Source organism: Takifugu rubripes, chromosome 1 (assembly GCF_901000725.2).
Source record: "Takifugu rubripes chromosome 1, fTakRub1.2, whole genome shotgun sequence".
NCBI lineage: Eukaryota > Metazoa > Chordata > Actinopteri > Tetraodontiformes > Tetraodontidae > Takifugu > Takifugu rubripes.
The window spans coordinates 13,265,061-13,288,344 of record NC_042285.1 but is presented as its reverse complement, the minus strand read 5'-3'; the positions used below and the strand labels follow the sequence as shown (position 1 = coordinate 13,288,344).

The window sequence follows — 23,284 nt, the reverse complement described above, 5'->3', positions numbered from 1 at the left end:
AATCTTAGAAACGAGGCCCGATGCCAAAATAAAACCAGAGACCGAGCTATGCACCTGGGATAATCCCGTTCCTACTAAGGCAGGAATGGCTCCGGCTCAAGAACGGTATGCCCAAAGTTAGTGACTGCAGGTCTCAGAGGCCTCCAGGGCAAAGTGGCAAGTTTGGTCAATAATGTCAAGACTTTGTCGCTTAGGGCAAAACCAAAAGAAGTGCCTGCTGAATTTGACTGAGCTAAACAAGCCAACAACAATTTGGCATTTGGCTGGACAGCGAACAAAGTAGACTTTTGGGTGCATGTCTTGGCTGGAGCTCTATCTTATTTGCTTTTAGCAGTAGGGCGTTTTGCCATCTCGGGATCCTTGCCCACACCAGTAACGGTTATGATAGCTCTTCATGGCTGTTGCCGGATGCAGTAGAAATCAAGGAGAATCCAAGAGCAGAAGGCAGAGCAGCATGAGCAGCATACATCAAGAGCAGTAGAAGCATGGAGCAATCAGGATTGATCAGGTAAACGTGGGGACTGAAATACCTGCCCTAATCAGGAGAGAGGGGCATGCCACTGTCAGGGTCCTGGGTGGTTGTCTTGGTGTGCCTTGTTCCTTCTCTGTTCTTTCTCCAGGGGTGTGGTGGATACACATTCCTGAAGCTGTGGCTGGTGACAGTCACACTTGCAGCCAATCGTTAATCAATCGGCTATTTAGGTCCTGGGCTCCTGTTCACCAGTGTTGGATCGTTTTGACAGTGTTGTGGTGAACCTGTACTCAGGTTCTTACCCTTTTGAAATGATCTGAAATGGCGCACCCTAGGTTGTCTGCCTGAACGAGTTCTGCAGGATTCAGAACATTAATTCTAACTGTTATAGCCTTATCTCTTGAATAAAATGACAACAGGTAATGCCAGAATAACTCTGTGGCTAAAATAAGCAGTGGTGATGTGAGTCTAGAGGTCAGATGCTGCTATTCCTTCAGCCAAGGTGAATCTGAAAGGAAGAGCCACGGCGTACCAGTCACGCTAACTATAAGCAGTTATACTTGCAAAAATGAGGGGAAAAAGTACCCACTGAAGAAACAATAGTTGGTTATCAAGTTGTAGTGGAGCCAGTTATTGCTATAGCCGTGTCCCACCATGTTTCCGTAGGGGGAAAATGTGCACGGAAGGAGTGCAGTTTGGACTGCAACTGATAATAATTTACACTGGTGTAAAGGAACAATTCCGCACCACCGCATTTGCAGTCATTCATGCATCAGCAATGAGCTGTGATAACACACACATACTCATGCCAAACACACAATATTCAACAGCTCAGGCATGGCACCGTTTCTGTCATCTGCTCTTGTCTCGTTCTTATTTGCAGATAAGTCACATTCAGTTAAAACAATCACCAAGTGCCGCCTCTGTGCCGTACACTTCAGCTGAAGTTAGTTGAATACTTTATTCCTGTAACTGGGGAGACTGAACACGAGTTACTAAGGTCACTTATACTGGAGCCAAGGCTCGTTAAAACATACTGGTGTGGATATGACAGAGTACAACCACGACCAGGCACTCATCCCAAGAGAGGTCATCAAAGAAATACCTGCATATCAGTCGAGAGGAGCACTTACACAAAAATCCAGCTTCTTTAAATTCTTCTAATTTTGTTATTTGTGCATTTGGCAGAGGAAGTTAAACTTCAGAAGTACACATTTTACTCCTGTAACAGCTTTAGTGGACTTGGGAGGTGAGGAGACATGAGAAGTACGTCCAGGGAGACCTGAACTGGAACTGGGATGAGGTGCTCCAGCTCACTGCTCATACATGCCCTCATACTTCTGCATAAACCCAACATAAGATAGTCAAAGTGAAAAATGTGCTGAGTTCTATGGTACCAGTCTCTGATGCCATCAGTGGGTGTGGTTGCCTCATTTATCAAGCATTTTACACAAAGAGGGACCTTCCTTATGCCTGCCTGAATGCTGACCATGCAGGTTGCATCGCCACCTCAGACCTGGCACGACGGTTTTTGCTACATGTGCAAGACTTTTCCTGCAAATCCATCCAAACCCATTGGCGTGAGGTAAAAGTCCCCCAGCAGGAGCGGATCAGATACACATTGAGGAGTGTATGTGTGCACAAGAACCAGTCACACTTTGAACTCGTTACTTTACTGGTTTCAATTTCATCCTAAATCCTTCCTAACTGAACTCATCTTGGGAATCTGGGGATTTCATAAAGTGGGTGACGCCGACATCTCCATCTCTACACCAACATGTTTGTTTGGACAATTCATGTCACACATATCAGCAGCATACTTGCTTACCTAAGATAGGCAGCACAGCCAGCATGGCTAAAACAAAAAAGCATGTCACAGAGATTCATTTTTTCAGATGACTGCATGTCTGCCATCATTAAAAAGAAATTACACTAAAAACTCTCATAAACCGTGTAACTATTTTATCAGTATCATGTTCACATAGGTGGGATTAACAACTCATGGGAATAAAGATGCAGCTCCACAGATAAATCACTCTTTGGTCTATAACAGTAATTTACCACGTTCATAAAAGCTCTGTCTGGAGGCCCATTTGGACATAAATGGTAGGAAACTGTGGCATCAGATTAAGTAAATAGAACTGGTTTATAAGAGTTATGTCTGAGATTATGTTTGCATACAACCTGTGGGCATCGCAAATCAGTAAAAAGATGTTAAAACATCTTCAAAAAAAATGAAACAACAGATATTTTCAAAAATCCGATAATGTGAGCTGCTGCTTAAATCCCTGAGATAAATGTTGCTTTTGCAATCTAGAAAAAGTTGTGCGTTTATCCTCGGCACACAAAACATAACACGGGAATAATCAATCAGGAAATCGACTCTGATGCTCGTTACTCAGATAAGCCTTATAGGAAAGTTCTGAGCTCAGGCCCAATATTAAAACCCAGCTGAGCAGGGATTCAAGCTTATCTGACCCTGAATTAGAAAAAAGAAGAAGAGAAGGGCCACATAACCAGAGGTTGCCTTTACCTTCTGTATCCTGGCCCAGACAGGCCGAGAGCAGGAGCAGATAAAGGATTCCTATTCCCAAGGAACAGGGCCATCTGACCCGGGGCGGTGTCAGCCGCCCCGCTAAGTGCCTCCTAGCCATCTTCACCACCACCTTTCACTGGGCATCCAGCTGCAGAGAGAAGAAAGACACAACTCATTAGTGGCTGCTCAGCATGCACCATTAAAGGCAGCCCTCAAAAGGCCCTTAGCTTCAGCGTGGAAGAGTGGAATGGAGGACGGATTATCACGCATGCGAGTCACCAGTGAAAGGAGCAGCAGAAGTCCTGCGGAGGTAGCAAAACCGTGCGCTGCTTTGGGTGCCGTCGATGCAGAAATCAACTGTGAAAGTAGCGCTTGTGTATTGAAGGCACACTCCATTACACACCTTAGCTGAGGGGCCGTCACGATCTAAGACTCAGATGTAATTTAATATTCATCTGGCGGCTGCTCTTGTGAACGTCGCCAATCTGAAACCTTTGATCAACCACCTTTGTGCTTGTGCATTAAGCTAAATGGAATGCACTAGGTGTGCGTGTGTGCATGTTTGGTGTGAGTCTAATTACATTTCATAAGCAGAATATGTACAGCCAAAGGCAAAATATGCCATTTCTTTGAAGTCAGAGACATTTTAGCGCTGTGTGAGTGTGTACACTTTGGTTTAAATTGTTCTTTTGATTGCTTTGTGGTGAAGCAGCTCACTGCTCTCTTACATCAATACTGCTATGTCATTGGTCCAAACCCTAAAAGTGAGCTGTGATGAGATAAAAGAGGGCACATGTACTCAGTTGAAAATGCTCATCTAGCTGATGATGGTATTTAAGGGGCAGGGAGAGTGCCTGTATTTTTCTTTGGTGGCTCTCCCAAAGTGAGTTTTCAGTCTCATCTCGTCCAACAATGAAGTGTGGTGAGCCCTTGGCGAGAAGGTTCCAGCTCAGCATGGACTCTGCATGAATGTGTGTGGATGGTGTGTGTTCTGTGATGGACAGGTGGCTGCTGGGATGGAACCTAACTCCTCTGATGGAAACAGTTTTCTAGCGTACGATGATATATGGCAGCCTGCCTCTGCGAACATCCCATGCTTGCCTTGCTGATCTCTGCTGAGGAGCCCCAACACCAAAGCATGATGGTCTACCCTCTGCGATGAGCATTGGGAGAGTTGCATCTATTTGAATATTGATCATCATGTTTTCTGCCATCCTTGAAAGTTTGTATCTACGGCTCACCAATTAATTTGTGGCCGTTGGAATTGCTTATATGACATCTAGTATGTTTATTTAGATAGTCTGAGCCTTAAGAATTTTTTTTTTCATGTTAGAAAAATATCTTCTGTTTTAGCTGTATTGTACAGATGGTTGTTTGAGGCCAGTTCCATTAAAAACACACATTAGCACTCCACTATCAGAAGCACAACAGCCACTGATACAAAAGGATGCTAGTCTGGCTGAACATTAACCTTTGCCTGCCACTGGCTTAAAAGATTCCCAAGGTGGAGTTGGCTTCAGACTCACACTCTCGCTGTTGTCATGAACGAAACACTGATTCTCAGCTGTCAATGTAGCATATAAGAAAAATATAAAATATAAATATAAAACCATCAGTTCAAATATTAAACCTTCTGCAATTAACATGAATAAACAGAACTTTCTTGTGCCCTCCAACTGGAGACAAGAAAATGGAATTGTGATATGCTGCCAAACCCCCGAGTTTATATCTGAAAGTCTTGTTTTACAACCAATAACTGGGTTTAGCATGTGCGGCTAACACAGGTGCTTCAGCATTTCTGTGACAATGGGCACTATGGTGGGGATAGGAAATAAAACCCAGAGGTCAGGAAAGGTTAGTAAGTTTGATAAGGACAAGTCAACTTGTATTGTAATATTATGTTGGTGGTCAAACAACTAAGCAAAGCATTTATGTGAATTTATATGGGTATGAAATATTTAGTAACCATAATATAACAAACAATCCAATCTTTATTGTTATGATGAAGGATCCCATTGAGTGTATGGGAAATATGCTGTTGATAAATGTGTAGTGAGGCGTCATTTTACTGCAGCGCTAAGAGCTTAAAGACTCTAAGTTAAACACGCGCCAGCCAGGATCTTTACAATACAATACATTGATGATGATGATGATGATGATGATGATGATGATGATGATGATGTTATCCAGTTTGTAAGTGAAATTGGATTTGGAACTGAAAAAAATCTACGGCAACAATGTGTTTCCTCATATTAAACTTTTCATTTGACAGTCTGAGCATGAGCGTGCTGCCTACAGACGATTCGTCCAATTGTTAAACTATTTGTGTTTTCACAACCGGAACTGGACCAAACAACAATAAAAACAGACATGTGAAATGCATGTTGTTGTTTTTTCCAAGGTTATTGGAAAATAGTCAATGACTGTAGATATCGAGCCACATTGGCCCTTAACAACAATGGTCCAGGAGCTTTTTAACTGCAGAGCAAACATTGAAAACCACCCGATGAAACTTGACCCTCGCCAAGGTCGCTCCCCCACTTCCTAGTGAACGTTTTGCTTTTGAGTGCCAGTGAGGCTACACCTATTTTGGCCCTCACAGGGTTTCTCATATCTAATAGCTCCACTTATTATCAGTGTCGTGGTGTCCAGCCTCACATAAATTAGCTTAAATTGGGATTATTCTGGGATAGAGGTGCACGTGTGAATGATGAAACACACCTGGAACTGGGGTAAATGACATTTACGGGCTTCACAGATTGGCCTATCTGTCTTCCAGCAGGGTTATTTGTGAACTGAGATGAAGTAAATTATGTGTCTGCTGGGCAGCCTCATTTGCATCTCTTTTATTCTTCAGTAAAGTTCACAGAACACCAGGACACCAGTATAGACCACGCTGTGAGTGAATGTAACCACAAAGAAGGCACATCTCCTCTACTGGAACTTAAAAAAAGTTCCATACCTCAGAGAGCGGAGGAAATACGCTCAACAGAGGCACTGAGGGGGCCCGAATTAGAGAAACACTGCAAAGCAATGCAAATAACAGCATAGAGGGCAGAAGACAGAAAAAGTGTCTATAATTGGAAGGAGGAACAGAGGATAAAGCCTGTGAACGCATCCCAAAGAGGCGCAGGTGGCCCTAAAATGTAAAGATGCTCCGCAGTTTCAACCTGCATGGGAGACAAAAAGGCCCCAGGTACGTAGGACAGGATCACAGGATGGAGGACAAAATTACAGCAGAGCACACTCAGGGTGACGGCGTGATGCAAAGGAGACGAGGACTGTCTGAGACTGTCGCCTCAGAAAGAGCCACACTTCTACAGAAGAGGAACAAAGGAAGGGATAAAAGCAGAACGCACAGAGGAAGGAAGCAGGAAGAGTTATTGATAGAGAGTCCTAATCCCTGTGCAGTAAAAATAGCACAATAACAACGCTAAAGAACAAAACGAAGCCCTGACCCAAGACAACAAGAGCGAGAGCGAGAGACGTTGACGTGCCGTTCCCTCCGCCTTTGACATCAGCTGCCTGTCATTTCACATGAACGATGACTCGCTGACGGAACTCTGCTGGCTGCATGCAGAAGAAGACAACAAATACAAGCCTCCTTCTTGTACTGTCACAGCTTCTGTGGCTTGTTCTGTCGTCTTGTTTGTGTCTCTATTTGTCATCTGGCATTTTTCCGAGCACCTCTGAACGAGTTCTGTCTTTTATGGCTCTGCTCTGAAGGACTTGCTGTGCGCTGTGCACTGTCTTGCTGCAGAGCGTTTCACCAGGACAGACAGACGAGATTTCTCTACACGACCGCCTGTGATGGAGAGACACACCACCAAAACTTGTGTACATGGGAACCCCTCCGTCTCTGGACTAATGAACCAAAGACTCAGTGGGTCTCCTCCTTCATTTTTACCTTCATGTCCCCAAAACTACGATTTCCCACAGTTTCATCCAAACCCGCAGGTGTGAAGAAGAGAAAATGAGCCAGAGGCAGTGGAGGAGCCCCGACAGCAGCAGCAGCCACAGTCTGAAGAGCAGAGGGGGAGAACATGTGGACCTGTCCACGGAGGCTTTGGGCTAGTAAATGGGGACAAGAAAACAGATGCAAGACCAACATGGACACATTAAAAGCTCACATGGGATCAGCTTCCCCTCAGAGGCTTCTCCCTGTTTTCATCCCTATTATTTGTTATTTGTTCCAGTCGTGAGATTGGCCAAGATTTTGGTTGCATCATGAGGGACCTTCAGAATACTAGTGGAGTCTGCTGGTTCCTGGTAAAAGAAGTCCATCATCCATCCATCCATCCATCCATCCATCCATCCATCCATCCATCCATCCATCCATCCATCCACCCACCCATCCATCCATCCATCCATCCATCCACCCATCCATCATCCATCCATCCATCCATCCATCCATCCATCCATCCATCCATCCATCCATCCATCCACCCACCCATCATCCATCCATCCACCCATCCATCCATCCATCCATCCACCCACCCACCCACCCATCCATCCATCCATCCATCCATCCACCCACCCATCCATCATCCATCCACCCACCCACCCATCCATCCATCCCTCCATCCATCCATCCATCCATCCATCATCCATCCACCCACCCATCATCCATCCATCCATCCATCCATCCATCCACCCACCCACCCACCCATCATCCATCCATCCATCCATCCATCCATCCATCCATCCATCCACCCATCCATCATCCATCCATCCATCCATCCATCCATCCATCATCCATCCATCCATCCATCCATCCATCCATCCACCCATCCATCCATCCATCCATCCATCCATCCATCCATGTCTAACTTAACTAGGGAGACTGTGACAGTGCCACACTCACACTTACAAGCATAAACCAATATTCCAGTATTCATCATAGTTCACCCGTAGTTTTTAATTGCCTGCTTGAAACCTTGTCAACGCAATGCGACTACATTCAAACGTGTAGGATGGATCTTTTCTAATTAACAAAGATATTTGGGCATGAAACTTAATTGGATCGTGTTAGGATATCAGGACTTTATTTTTCTCATTGGTTTGAGTTTTTCCTTCCATTTTTATGCTAGGTTTTAATTTCATTTTGAAAAATAAATATGAAGGGAAACAGGAAGCCAGCTGAGCACAGCGAGTACACGGACAAGATTTGCCCGACCGATCGCTACAGTGGTCTGTCAGAAAGGATGCATGTCGCTGGGTTTGTGTTATCAACCGCTGCATTTGGAAACATTTGAAAATGCAAAGCTCAGTTTTTTAAGCAGGTGCTTATCCTACTGATTACAGACCTAAACACACACACACACACACACACACACACACACACACACACACACACCTAGGATCCAATAAGTTAATGGCAGTTCATGAGAAGGAACTGCCCTTTTCTCCTCAAGCCTCTGCTTTTAATGCCTCTTAAATGTCTTTCACCAAACAACAAAAAGGGTTCAAGCACAATAGTTTCGCCAAAGTGGCAAAAACACTGCGGAAAGTTGAACGCTGATTTTCTGGACCCTCCTGGTTTCTAAGGAAATTCTGAATATGTTAAATTTATTCAAAATTTAAACTCACTTGATTTGATGGGCATTCTAATTTGGATTTGGAAAAAGAAACAAACAAGCGTAGGATGTCAATGCCACCGTTCTACATGCTCCACAAAGAAGATCCCAACAGGTTCTGCCATCACAAATGCATTATTAGAGGCTGCTTTCCTGATCTTTTGATGTCAGATGAGCCTCCTACTAAGCTTTATTCACTCTTTTCTTTTCCCTTTGACATCCAGAGTAATTTCTCTTGATTGTGTAGAGATGGGTCAACTAAAGCTGCTTTTGGAGATGCAGCAGACATATCAAGCCGCACCCGACTAGACCCTTTCTTTGATCTCCAATTTGCTACTCTCTCATGTGACATCATTAAGATCATATTTTTGTTCCATTAGTATTTCCAGTTCTCAGTTCCATCAGCTGGGTTTGACTCCAGTCTCCCCATGAGGACTTCCTGATGTGTGTGAAGAGAAACACACTGCTCTAAAGTGGAATTTGTAAAGCTAGTTCATTTGTGACCTCCTACTGGCAGTTTCTCTCTCACCCTGAGCACTAGTTTCAAACCAGAGGGTATAAAAACGTATAGAAGACCGCAGAGAACTGATCTCTGATATGACTCATCTTAACCCATAAGTGTGTTTACAGCTTTAGTTAAACTCTACTAGGCGGCTAAAGGCCCCCTTGACTTTTCAATAGTGGCAGGAACACACGAGCACCACATCTATTAAACGGGGACACGTTGCAGTCACCTCAGGTGCCATCAAATTCACCTGTGCGATTTATCTGCACTTGCCATCAAAGACCTTTTTATTCTCCCAATGAAATCGGATTATGATGACTTGGAAGATGTCACAAAGCAACATTTGGCTTCAGAATCGGTTTATAATTAGCTGTGCCATTCCAGGCGCAGAAAAAGAACAGAAGGTGGAAGTTACCTCGGTTTGAGGTTTGACCTCGTCGCCTGCCTCTCAGGCTACAGCGGCATTGACTGAGAGAAGGTGAGTTTTATTTTCGCAATACAATTTCACTTGATTTTATTGTGTGAAATGATGAAACTGTAACAGGATGCAGATGCAAACGCTAGGTTAAGCTCTGTGAACGTGCAGTCGTGTTTTGCTAAGTCGCACAGACACTTTTGTTGGCATTCTGCAGATGCACGTTCCGCTTGTGTGCTACAAGGAGCTGAGCTACATGTGCAAAGAAAGCTGTATGAGTTCAGAGCTCTTTTGTTGATTTGGTATGAGATATTTACATTATTTGTCATGTTGTATTCACACTTTATACGGTACAGTTAATTGCAATTGCTGTATTTAGTATATAAGCAATTCCAAAGTTTCAATTATTCCAACAGTTTTATTTTAAGTATATCAGCCATGATATATCATGCATGGAGTATAGATGTTACATCAGTCTGCATCCACATGGATTCAACAAAGGAGCTGCTGAGCCACATGTGGAGAAGGTTTTATGTGTTCAGAGGTCTTTTGTTTGATGTGTACAGACGTCATCACCATCCGACATTAACAGTACGACCTCTTGTGACTTGGTTTCCATTATGTGCAGAAGCACAATAGCGTCAATGGATATGCAGCAGCCATTTAGGAATCACTGCAGGCAGTGCACACCCGTTAGAGTTTCTTAATAAATCTTTACTTGTATGATGAGAAGCACACTTTCAAGGGTTTAACGGTTGGCAGATCAAGCCTTGTATTTAAATATCAGTAATAATTGCAATGAGGGCAAATGCCACCTCAAAGCTGTGGATTTCTCGAGGATTGCTCGCTGCCCTTGCGTCTCCTCTTGGATAAGGTCAACAGTTTTACAGAACAATAGAATATATCCGTAGATATGAATCCATCCCAGCTTTTGATAGCAGAAACATGATGATTCGGAGGATTACTAGAGCTACTCACTGAGGAATCAACGATAAAGTCTTTTTTGGTGTCATCTGAAACAATGAGGTTTCAGGCAGCAGTTCAGATGGGCATATGCTATAATCTCATACGCTATAATCTCATACGCTATAATCTCAAGTCTCTCATAATCTCATGTAAAAGCTTCTACCAGGGACAAATACATGCAACACTATGGCTCACAGGTTCACCAAAACCCTCCACCAACACAACGCGGCACCTCAATGGTGAGCTAAAGTTAGTATTTACATTTAGCATCAGTTGGGTGGGTGAGCGACATGCTAGCTAACAATAGCCACTGACAATGTGGCTGATTCCCAAACAAATTTGTGACTGTTCGATTTATGATGATCATTTATAAAGTAAAATGAACACATGGATGGATTCAGTCAGACCCACCTTAGGACCAGGAACACAGTTAAGCATTGATGACCAACTTCCTGTCCTCCATTAAGCCCAGTAAGACTCATTTCCTGTTCCTCACTGGAGCAGATCTCTGTGTGGGCACAGAGGGAGGTATTGACCAGAGGAGGGAGTGTTCGCTAAAGAGCATGGGCCCGCATGAGTGAGCACACGTGTGTTTTCACGGATGTTGTCTATTCACGCGCTGCCACCAATTTTAGGAAGTGAATAATGACACGTGGCCTGTGGTTAACGTGGTGTACGTAGGTGTTAACTATGACAGATTGCTCTGCCACTGGTTACCACGGCTGATTGGTTTGACATCCCTGCCAGCCCACTCTTTTCAATTATCTAATGGAGCATTTGTATGGATAGTAATAAATCTTAGGTTTCATATCATACATGTCTGATTCCACCACTAATGTGGCGGCAACTCCAATTTCTTTTCTTTTTTTCGGGGGGTGAGGAATTAATCCTCTCCTTTCAGCTGTTACCCTCAGGGATCCTGTCTCCATCTGACCCCGTCCCTCTCACACCAGCTAGCATCGTGTCCTCTCTCACTACACCCATAAATCTCCTCTCTGGTGTTTTTCCAGGCCTCCTGTCTGGCCGTTTTATATGGAGCTAAAGTCATGCCAAACTTAACAAATAAACTCGGCGTGTTTTACATATGCCCCCATGATTCACAAATAGCCACAGTGAGGTCAGTACAAATCAAAACAGCATCAACAAACAAACACAATTGGCTTTGCAAATGCAGTACAGTCCTATTAAACAGATATATAGCTCTAATAAATCACGGTTGAGAAACAATGAAATATACAAAATAAAAAATAGGTTATACAAGTACATTGATGTATATCTGATGTCGCCAGCAGCACTAAATGATCGAAAAGAAGAATCAGCTCCTTCTTCCTCCATATCGAAGAGGTCAGACTCAGAGTCACTCCCAGCTTGCCTCGATGTAAGACCTAGAACATTGGACTGACTGGGGATTTGGTGTCCATCACGTGGAAGCTTGCGTCTGATGGACATCGGGACTGGAGCTGGCGGCTGCTACGCAGGAATTCTGACCGTCAGCTACAGCTGCTCTGAACCTCTGTTCTAAAGGTTTCACTGGCACTGAAGCACAGTGGGGACATGATTGTGGGTCAGATGGAGAAGCCTGAGAATGTTTAGGGCCCATACATGCAATGCACAGGATCCTTCCAGAGATTGGCACGCCATATGATGGGATGTGGGCAGGACGCAGCCTTCATCTCCACAGTTGTGGGCTTGGCCAGGGACTGGCCAGTAACAACACGTTAGCCTTTAACCACACTACCGCTAGCAGTGAGGCTTAAACCCGATTTAGTATTCTGACAGATCGTTTGTGGTGTTTTGGATTTGCAAACCTCACTGGGGTTATTTGTCAATCATGGGGGATTTGCTACACACGTTAAATTTGATTGTTACATTTTGGCATGAATTTAGCTCCATAGTTCCAACATCAGCATTCATCCTGTGAGCAAGGCCATATGTGGGATCCCACACCCACACAGCAACACAACACATGTTATATGACAGCCTTGTATGCTTTAAACATACTAAGACATGAAGAACAGAGGGAACAGGATGCATATCCACCAGAATGCTGAGAAAACACTAGAAAATAAACTATTCAACGCCTCCAAAAAATGTATAAAAGCAACACCCATAAGAGGATTCTGACATTTGATCAATCATTGCAACAGGCATTTTCAAAAAGATCTTTGAAGTTTCAAGCAAATATCAGGAAAGATCATCTGGTCGCCCAAAATAGACACCTGAATGTCACATAGAACAGATTCAACACAAAGTCCAACATTTAGTTTAATTTAAATCCGACATCTGATTTCGGTCGGATATTTTGGAGAAGGCGGCTGATATTTTCACACCACAGCTCTCCTGCTTGGACTTGGAGAAAGCCCAAAGGCTCCCAGAGAGGGGTGCATTTGTCAGACTGGGTGTGACTTGTAGTTGCTTTAACGTGTGATGGAGGGAACTGTCTCTGTCATCTGTTGGAGGGGACCTGTCCAATGTTCCCTCTAAGCTGTGCAACTGCGCAATTGCACACTGGTCGCACACTCTCAGCGCACAAGAAAGCCTATCCAGCGCAGTGAACGCACTGCAAATGAATTAGATATCTAACTTTTTTTCTGTATCATTTGCTGTGTAATTCAGTGAGTGACAGGTGACAGGTGTCCAGCCAATCATACGATACGATGCAATTACGCTACGCAGCCAATCACGGCATTGACAGTACTTGCGCATGTACAGTGCGGCAGAGTTAAGTGACGCTAATGCTAACCCCTTATCATGGTGAAACGAGTGGGCAGTGAATGTGATACGTCGACTCCCCAAACCAAAGTAAAAAAGAACTGCGGTTCTTTTAAGTTGGAATGGCTGTCGGAGTATGTGCAAATAGAAGAACAGGCAGTGAAACTGGGTGAGATCTTTTCTTTTTCGAGTGAGAAAGGTCTGCTCTGCAAAACATGCAGCGAAGCTAAAGTTGTAAGCGAGTTTTCCGATGGAAAAATATGGACAAAATGGAAGCTGGACTACTCAAGATGGGAAAAGGGATTGGTACATTATTGCATTATTAAGTGGGCCAAATGAGTTATATTAAAAGTAAACTAATGGAAATTGCAGTTGTAATTTGATTCTTTTAATGAGCCATGAAACTTTCTATGATCCCAGGTGTGATACTGGTGTGTGGCCACAGCGAGCACTTCTGATGTTGCTCACAGTGGTCCTCAGTGTGCTCAGGAAGGTTGTCTGTATGCCCAGACATACGAAAAATTAGAGGGAACATTGGACCTGTTCCAAATGTGTAGTGATCCCCGACAGACACTGGAAATCACCAAAGTCGTAGTGGTGATTCACACACATATCCACACATTAAACACCATTATCCACAAATATTAAGAGTTAAACAATCTATGAGGTGATATGTACATCAGACTTGACACACAAAACCCACAATGGTATTGCTACTATCAGCTAATACCATTACAACATATAGCAACAAAATCTCAAAGACATACTATTAGCAAATGCAAATATAAAGTATTTAGATTATAACTTATTTTGCAAACACAACATATTTGCACTAAAAATAATTCAAACACTGCAGTTCATCAACCACATGTGCCATCATTTTGGACTATCTTACAGACTCATTGAAAGGGCTTTGATTTAGTTGTGAGGACCGACAGCTGTATGTTAGCATAGCTGAATCTTTAATCAAATTCTAAAATTTGATTCTCTTCTGTCTACGACTGCAGCCTTTGTTTTCCTTTCTTGGCACCTTATTTTAACACACTCCTCCTCACAGGTAATGAGCTTCAGCCACAACAGCCGTGTTCACACCAAGACAATTTAGGTCTGACATGCTAGCCTGGAACCGGCACCAGCTGACAGCACCGCTCAAATGGCGTCACATGACCTTGGCAGCAAGCCTGTTGCATGCAAATGCAAAATGCTCCTCTTTAAAATGTCAACTGTTGTTTGAAAAACTCGCCAAGAATGTAGTTAGTAGGTCCCCGAATGATTTATCTGGATTTATTTTCCCAAGTTAAACATCAAGATTGTGCCACTTTCTGTTAAAAGTGGGATAAAGCCTATTAAATTAGTTAGTTTGTGTGTAGTTCATTTAAATTCTCAGCTTCAGTGTTTTTTTTTAGCCATGACCTCAAAATTAAGGTGAATTTTGCTTCTTCCAACACTTTGAACTGACAGCTTGGCTTTAATATTAATAAGAGTGTTGAGAATGAAGAATGGAAGAGAGAAAAGAAGGTGGAATAATTCATGTGGGAGTGAAAAATCATTTGTCAACAGTTGTTGGCGAGCGGAGTAGATGAAGAAAGGACGATGATCATTATGAAGTCAGCTTTATTTTCAACTTCATTCCAGTCCAGTGACTGACTAAAGCAGAGGAGATGTTTAGACATAGTATTTCAGAAACGGCACATACTCAGATGCTCTTCGCGATTTTGTCCAAATCAATTTGAGATATTTGGATCCAGTTTAGTTCAAACAGAGTAAGAAAGATGATGTAGGTCGTTAAAAAACAAAGCTAGAAGTTTACTGGCTACACGGTCTGTAAAATATCAGCTGCATCTCTTAATTTAATTTAATTTAATTTAATTTAATTTAATTTAATTTAATTAATTTAATTTAATTTAATTTAATTTAATTTAATTTAATTTATTTTATTTTATTTTATTTTATTTAATATTCTGTGTTATTTTGTTAACACAACATGATATTGTCATGTCATATCACCCCATATTGATTATTTCAAAATCAGCTGACACATTCAGGAATGTTGACTGTCCAATGCTGTGAAATCTCATCACTTCCTTTAACACCACAATGGTGGAAATGGGCTTCGGAGCAGAACCCACAGGCCAGTCCAGCCTGATATAAATCCATTAGTGCTTTATATTCTGAATCCTGTGGGGCTTTAGTCAACCGCTAGGTTTATCCGGCTCTGACTCCGTCCCAGACACCTGTTTCTGGGCCTCCTCGCTCCGACGTTGCTCACGTGACGTTCAGCAGATGGATGTTGACATCACGCTGTGGCTGAAACGCACTTTTTAGGGGGTTTTGAATGGAAAAAGGTGAAAACTGTCTTTTTTATCTGACATTCAGTTGCCTTAAAAACCATTTGTGTGTGAGGGCAGGGGTAAGTCTCATCATCGGGCTCTAAGCTTTATCTTTCCCTGAAGGTTCAGTGACCCAAGAAAGCCCTCCCCGCCCAAATGTGCATGATATCCTGCAACTGCCAGACCGCTGTCCTGTCGGGTATTAGCACAGCATCTGTGTCACTGTGGGGATAAACACACAGGAGGATGTTTCTCTTCACCAGCATTTTCCTTTATTAGGTCAGAAGAAGAGAGACTCTTTCACCTGGTTTATAATGTGTTATATCACTTCAGTGCTCCTGCATTAAAGTTTTCAGAACCAAACTAATTTCTAACTGCACCAGCTTATCTTCCCACACTGTAGACAAGAACCACCATCGGGCTGTCTGATAGGTCCGTTTTAGAGCAGCTCCTATTTGTTCGGTTCATTTTTTTACCTCGCAGCATAGATTCCCATTTTCCACTTGTGGGCATTTAATAATAAACCCACTGAGTTCAGGTTTCACATCAGCGTTTTAAGGTCACAGTTCAAGCATTGATAATCAACAAAGATATGAAATGACCAGCGTTAGACAAATCTGACTTTTTATTGGTGATAAAGGCCAGCTGGGGGATTTATGCAAGACTATTTTTGATGCAAGACTATTTTCTGCTGCACAACAGACACCAACAGACACTAAATGATCTCCTCCCATGGTGAACTCAGTCGGCTGTGATCAGCAGCGTGAACCCTACACCTGCGGATCATGTATATTTAATCTCAGCATCAGTGTGGTGCGGCCCTCATTTAGAATCCAAGAGGTGGAATTTAACAAGAGCAAAATTACAGCAAAACAGAAATAAAGCAAATCACTCGAATCAAGAGTTGAAAATGTAAAGAAATAAAATTGGTGCAATTCCTGCAGGATTGTCCTCTAAAATAAAACCGAACTGCACCTCAATCAGGACATAATTAGAAGGTAATACATGGACATGTTTCAGAAACCTTTGAGAGCAGGAGCCCTCATCATGAACTGATGAGGGAAAAATTGGCTTCTGAAATAGCCCACAGACGGACTTTTTACTTCTTTTCTATATCTAAATTATATATTTTTTCCAAATGATTTGACAAGAGCAATTGTCAAATCAGAGAGCAATTGTGTAGTAGGTATAATTATTTTGTCAAGTTTAATCTTCAAAGGTGTGTTTGAAGATTCGACTGATAGATTTAACTGAGAATTGGGTTTAGATCAGGGTGAGAGTTGAGGTGTGATCTTAGGGGTGAAGGCTGGGGTTAAAGTGATGCTCTGAGAGGTGCATTATATCACCGAGGGTCCTCACAAGCATAGACATAAACTAAAGTGTTCTAAATGTTGTTGACATCTCGGTCAACACGGAGTGTTTCACCAGGAAATGACAGTTTTGATTTGGTGCTTCAAACATTTGCAATAATTTAAAAACCAACAACAACAACAAGTAAGTGAAACCAGTAAATTGCTACTTGAAAGTCAGAGATTTGCAAAACTTTGAAAAAGTTAGCAAATCTTTGAGCGTGAAACTATTTTACCGCCTCTAGTGAACTGGGTTTGAACTTTTCTGGAACAAACTGTAGCCGAGAAATATTTATCAGACGGGATTGTTGAGTGGAGGGATGGAGGAATGAAAAAAATAACAGGAAGCAGAAGAGGGTGGATGAGTAAGGAGAGGTGATGTTGGAATCAGTCTGATGCCAAGAGCTGAGCGCTGACCCTGATTAAATGCCTCCCTCGACTCACTGGGACCAACTGATAAGACCAGTCCGCTCTGGCAGTGGGTGCCTTATATGTGAGAGTGTGTCCTGAAGAGGAGATAAGGTAGGTCTGAAATGTGTGTGTGTTTGTGTTTGTGTGTGTGTGTGTGGTGTGTGTGTGTGTGTGTTGTGTGAGAGAGAGAGACAACATCAATTCTCCTGTGTAAACATGCTGACCTGCCACAAACACCCAAAGACTCTTTGAAGTTGGCAGTAATAGTTGCTGTAATCCTCCCCAACACAGACATACACACACACACACACACACACACACACTTACACTCCTCGACACAGTGAACCAGCGGTGAGACTTAACCTGGCAACCTCCTGCGGTTTAGCAGTGGCCAATAACACACGGCGCACAGGTGCGCGCTCACACACACGCACACGCACACACACACACACACGCACACACACACACACACACACACACACACACACAACACACACACACACACACAAACAATAGCCTCCTCTGTATATTGCATAGAGCTCAAACAAATTCTCAAAGCAAATTTTAGCAAGCGAGTGTATTATTGTTGAATTGTCAAGCTAAGATCCCCATGATGCTGGTGAAATTGTCCAGGATTGCTCTTCGATGTGGGCGGGTCTTCATAATGAAGCGTGAAAACTGTTGTGACCCCGTTACCATGTAAACACAACTCTTTGTTTTGGATCTTGTGATCAATTGTTTTCTTGCGGTTTTCCTCATCAGTCTTCTGAGAAATGACAAATCATCACAATAAATAAATTATGAGTTTTTGTACAGAAGGTTTTTTCAGGAAGGTTTTGGTAAAAACAATAATAACTTCTTCTTTTTTTTACTTTGGTAGCAAACTTTCGCAGATCCGACATTAAAAATTCTGGGTCATTTCCAGTCAACAACTTTTGTCCAGTTTTTCCTATTTTCTTGTTTTCAAGTTGGTAATTGTTGCAATATGTAATTTGTTTAATCATTTATTTAACCATTGTATAATTTTTTTTTTTACTGTAAATGCAATGTGACTTGGTTTTGTAATTTTGTTATGTAAAATGTAAATAAATAAAGATAATACATTTCTTTCAAACTTAGTAATGAATAATGATATTTTGTATTGCACTTCTCAGCCACCATATTAGCATAAGAAATCTGCATGCAAACACCCACTATCACGAGTTCTCGGTATCAGAAGTAATGGAGTAGTACTAGTAATCAATACTTTGATGCTCAACAACACGTCTGCTTCCAGAATGGTGACATAAAATGCCACAGCCTTAGGTTGCTTCAAGGCAGGTGAAAGCCATCTACTCCATTACCCCACCGCCGCCTGGTTATGTCCCACTTTCCTTGTTGCAGCCACATTAAAGAGAGCGGTGGCACGCCAGCGGCTGGCCGTGCATCATTACCCAAAGATGTCAAAACATAGGGGAGAGTCCACACTGGAGATTGAGAGTTCAGGCGCCAAACACCACGCCACTTAAAAGACGGCTCACTGACTAATTCTTTTTATTTGGGTCCAAGACTGAAAAGGTTCTGGAGCCCCTGATCAGACAGAAAGCTGCTTAGGGTATTAAAGTTGGGCGAGGGGAGTTCCTAGTTCCTCAGAACCTTTACCACACAGGATTAAAGTAAGTTTATCTAATCCCACCCTGGGACTCAAACACCAACAAGCACCCACAAACAACCAAAGAAAGAAATAATTTGACCCAGTTTCAGAAACGATAACGCTGGAATTGGATAATGAGTGCTGCTGAGACAATGATGATTGAATTTGTAAATTATCCTAAAACTATTTCCTCCACATGCCACCATTTCCCTCCATCGTTTCTTCCATCCTTAATTAACTGTGTACAGAGTGGTCCTCACAGAGAGAAATTCGGTTCAAAATTAAATAAGTTAGGCGGCTCTTGTTAATTTGTCTCTTTGTTTTTTGTTGCCTGGGTTGCCAGATATGCAAATTCCAGGAAGTGTTTTGGCCAGCAGGCAGATAATCTTGTTACGAACAATTAACTGGGATGTATTGTTGAAATTAAACCCCCAATCCCTCACACTGGAGAGTTCAATACAACAGGCATCAAACAAAAACAGTCATGGAGGACCTCAACCCCACGTTGAAGACATCCAGATCCTTTATTATGAATCGAACACTCACAAAAGAGAACAAATACAACATAAAGTCTTTCATCATCACAGACAATGTCATCATAGATTGTCTGATTTAGTCAAGTATTGTTTGAAGGCACATTGAGAGCAGCAGGCTGTGGCTGTGGAGCCTGGAGCTCTTCAGGAACATGTGAAGAGGTTGGAAAGCAACATTGTGGTGATTTGTGTCACCGCCAAGAACATCACCAAAGTGGCCCTTGATGGTAACGCACCAGAACGCACGTGACATCAATCGTTTGTTGTGGCAGCAGAGGCGGAGGCCTCCTGGACTCTGCTGATGCTGTGGATTCAACCACCAACCTGTCAAACCTGCTGCTGTCGAATCAAACAAAAGATCGAGAGGAAGGTGTGGGGTGTAGGCCATCAAAACAAAGAAGAATAGTCATATACAATTTTACAGTATTCTCCCCGGATGTCAGATTCTACTCCGTGCTCTATTTTCACACACAGACTCTGAAATTTGATGTTTTATGGGATATCAAGATTAAAAATCTGTGTTCTTTGGGTGATGAAACCAGTTTATCCAGCCTGTCAGCGCTTCATGTCTGTCTTTGAAAGGATTGTGTTATTCTTGCCACTTGAACTGAATTAGAATAATAGAAACAAATATAAAACATTACAGCATTAAACACCCACATACTGAGACGTCCCAGGAGGGCTGACGCCGTGCTGTGGGACCTTGGTCTTTCTGTGTTGGATCAATCAAAATAGTGTTGAAGCTGAACCGAAAACTGGAGATGAGGAGATGTGGTTGCAAAGAGAACTAAACACACCGATTCCATGATTTTCATGAACTTTTGCCATTACGGTTAATCACCACACAGTCAGTTTTAATGATTTGACTAGTTCTAAATCATTGTTGGATTGTTTAGCCTTTTTTTTAAGAAAATTGGGGGTGGGGAAAGGAAGTTTCTTGAAGAAACAAATAAGTCATTTACAGACGTTCACAGACATTGTGCCATTCAAAAGGTGGGGATTTAGCAGCACTTAAATCCTGCTGCTTTCTCATCCAGCATGACTAACAGGATTCGACATGGTGAGGAGAGAACAGGGCCCAGGTTCGCCAAACACATTCTGTCTGTCTGACTCCTCCCACACACAGGCGGCCGCACGCACACAGACACACACATACACAGGCACGCGCGCATAGACACACACACGCATGTCCGCACCTACACAGACATGTGCGCACACACACACACACACACACACACACTTAGAAATAAGTCAATTCCACTGAGAATTTACTCCATGGCTTCAACCCAGAACACCACAAAAAATCACTCAGCTGTTGTAGAAGCATCACATAGAACAACATTTGTTCTTTTCATTCTATTACACACACACACACACACACACACACACCACCACACACGCAGGCGCGTTTTGCGACCTCTGACTTTCTCCCCTCTGTGCTGGGGAGGCGACAGCTTGCACTAATTCGGGTAATCGGATGACTGTTTTAATAATCCGAGACGGACAGGTTGCTGCGGTTGGTGAGGTAACCTTTTTGACGGTACCACTGTCCTGACACACACGCACGCTCGCACACACGCACGCGCGTGGTCACAGAACACCTCCCATTAGAGTGAACAGCTTGCCAGCGACTTGTTGAAGCCGCACTGAGAGATCGATTACTGAGGCTTTGCAGGAGCAACAAGCTGCTGCTCAGCACCAGACCTGATCTTAATCGATAGACACATTTTCCAAACTTGTACAGGCGACAGCGCTGCTCAATGAGAGCTGGCAATTTCAAGTAACGTGCCTGGCTCTTTTTCACTTTCAGCACCGCGGACAGCAGCCCCCCCCCCCCCCCCCCCCCGACGCCCGCGCTGTCCGGAAACCTTGAGAGTTTCTCGGCGTCGCTTAATCGCTTCGCTCCGCTGGAAAACACAGCAAACTTCATTTGTATGTGGAGCCCAGCTCCCCAGTCTCCAGCGGAATCAGATCAATAATGTGGCTTTTTGGCAACTCCGCGCACATGCGTCACAGAAGTGAAAGGCACTTTACAGACGCGTAATCGGACTTACCGCGTTATCCTCGTTGAAGCCATATGTTGAGCAGACCAGGCTCCCTCCCAAACTGTTGCCCGCGGAAGGAAAATCCAGGAAATACCATCCACACAACTCAGCTGCCGGCACTTTTTTAAGCAGGGCGGGTGGGGTGCAGGGGGAGGAAGGAATACGCCGCCATGCGCGCCTCGAAAGGCAGAGTCCAAATGGGGTGTTGTACCCCCCCTGCCACAAAACTACTGAAAAGGTAGTCTCCCTCTCCTGGAGTCCGCTCTCAAGCTTCAAGTCTGGGATGCGCACTGCGAGCTCCGCAGGGCAGACGCGGGTAACAGGAGAGCTCTGCTCGTGTTCCCCGCTGCTTTCCCAAGCAGAGAGAGGAGAGGGGGAGAGAGAGAGAGAGAAAGAAAGCCAGAGAGAGAGAGAGGGAGTCAGAGAGAGGGGGTAGGTAACGCGACATCAGCTGGAGGGAGGGAGAGAGAGAGCGCAGCGGCGAGCACAGATTGACTCTAGGTGGTGCTAAAGCACCTGCCCTTTGCCCTCTGGACCAAGGAAGTGCCCTTTTGTCGTTTCTCTTTTTTTTTTTTTTTTACAGTCTACACATATGTGTCCCATGTTGATATGAACATCGATCAGTCATTGGTTAAAAGCCCCACCACACACACGGACACACGCACACACACGAGGCGCATTGCAGCAGCAGCAGCGATGCACAGCTGCAGCCATCCTCCCCTGCCCCACCAGCCAGGTACCAGGTAAATGAATCGAGTGCATTGTTTGCCTCCTAAGCCTGGTTGCCAAGCTGTAACTTGCATTTATTCATCTCATACTGCAGCAAACAGCTGAGCCTAAGCTAGGTGACTGTCCGCCTGCTTAAGAAGCGCTGCCAAAATCAAAACAGGTATAATACGATAGCCGCTACAGACCCAGTGAAGGAAAAGGCAGGGGGAGGAAGGTTTACATTCAGCTAGATAATTAACCCTTGCAGTAATTTATTTGCTGAATGACGATGGAAGAAATGTGTCATTCATATGGAGGGTCTCTTTCTTTTACTTATTGCAGCAAAGGAGAGGATAAGAAAGGAAAAAGAAAGGGAGCCTCTCCAGGATGATCACAGCGTAGTCAACTCAAAGGATCTAGTAATTTTGTTAACAACTTATTCAACATTTGCCTGTAATATTTTTTAAATCAATAAGCAACCAGCAGTTCTCTACGCTGCACAATGTGCCCTGAGTTTTTACTGAGCACTACCCCCCCCCCCCCCCCTCCCCCAAAAAATGCCTGTGGACGCCACTGACAGAGAGGGAGGGAGGGAAGCAGAAGGGGGTGTTTTGAAAAGTAGAAAAAGTAGATGCGCGCTTACCGCAGGCGGCAATGATCCACCACCATCGGAACCTAATTATATCGGCAGCAAAAAGCGCATGGATGGATTAGAGGCTGATGGCTCTGCTCGGTTCTGCTTTTGCTCTGGTCTGTGCCCCCCATGGCCAGGAGAGGAAGCTCACATCAAACCCACGCTCAAAGTTCTGTCCCAGAAATAAAGAGCTCACTCAAACTCACTCACTCCCAAGGATCAAAAGTGGCCTGATTATCTTGAGAAATGTTTGATAATTAGAACAGAAGTGTGTTTTCAATAGGATACGATCGCTCCTCTTCTCAGTCAGGAGATCTGACTTTTTTCTCCTGAAAGATCCACTGGAAATGTTGTATTGCAAAACCGATTAAACTGTGTCATGTTTTCATGCAGGGGTGTGTGTCATCGTTGCATCATCCAAATATTATTCATTTCCCTGAATCAAACGGGAATAAAGTC

General features: G+C 43.5%; 1 protein-coding gene across 3 annotated transcripts in view; it reads right to left on the bottom strand.

Annotated features, from left to right (window-relative positions):
* The window catches only part of LOC101065727 (protocadherin-15-like), a 103,624-nt gene extending 81,744 nt beyond the window's left edge, over positions 1–21,880 (bottom strand). For all 3 annotated transcript variants that reach the window (XM_011606156.2, XM_029842026.1, XM_029841981.1), the window contains exons 1-2: positions 21,493–21,880; positions 3,006–3,156 (exon numbers count right to left, since the gene is read on the bottom strand). In XM_011606156.2, coding sequence (XP_011604458.2) covers positions 3,006–3,126 — 121 coding nt within the window. In that variant the 5' untranslated portion in view covers positions 3,127–3,156; positions 21,493–21,880. The remainder of the gene's footprint in view (positions 1–3,005; positions 3,157–21,492) is intronic.
* Between the last annotated feature and the right edge of the window lie 1,404 nt (positions 21,881–23,284).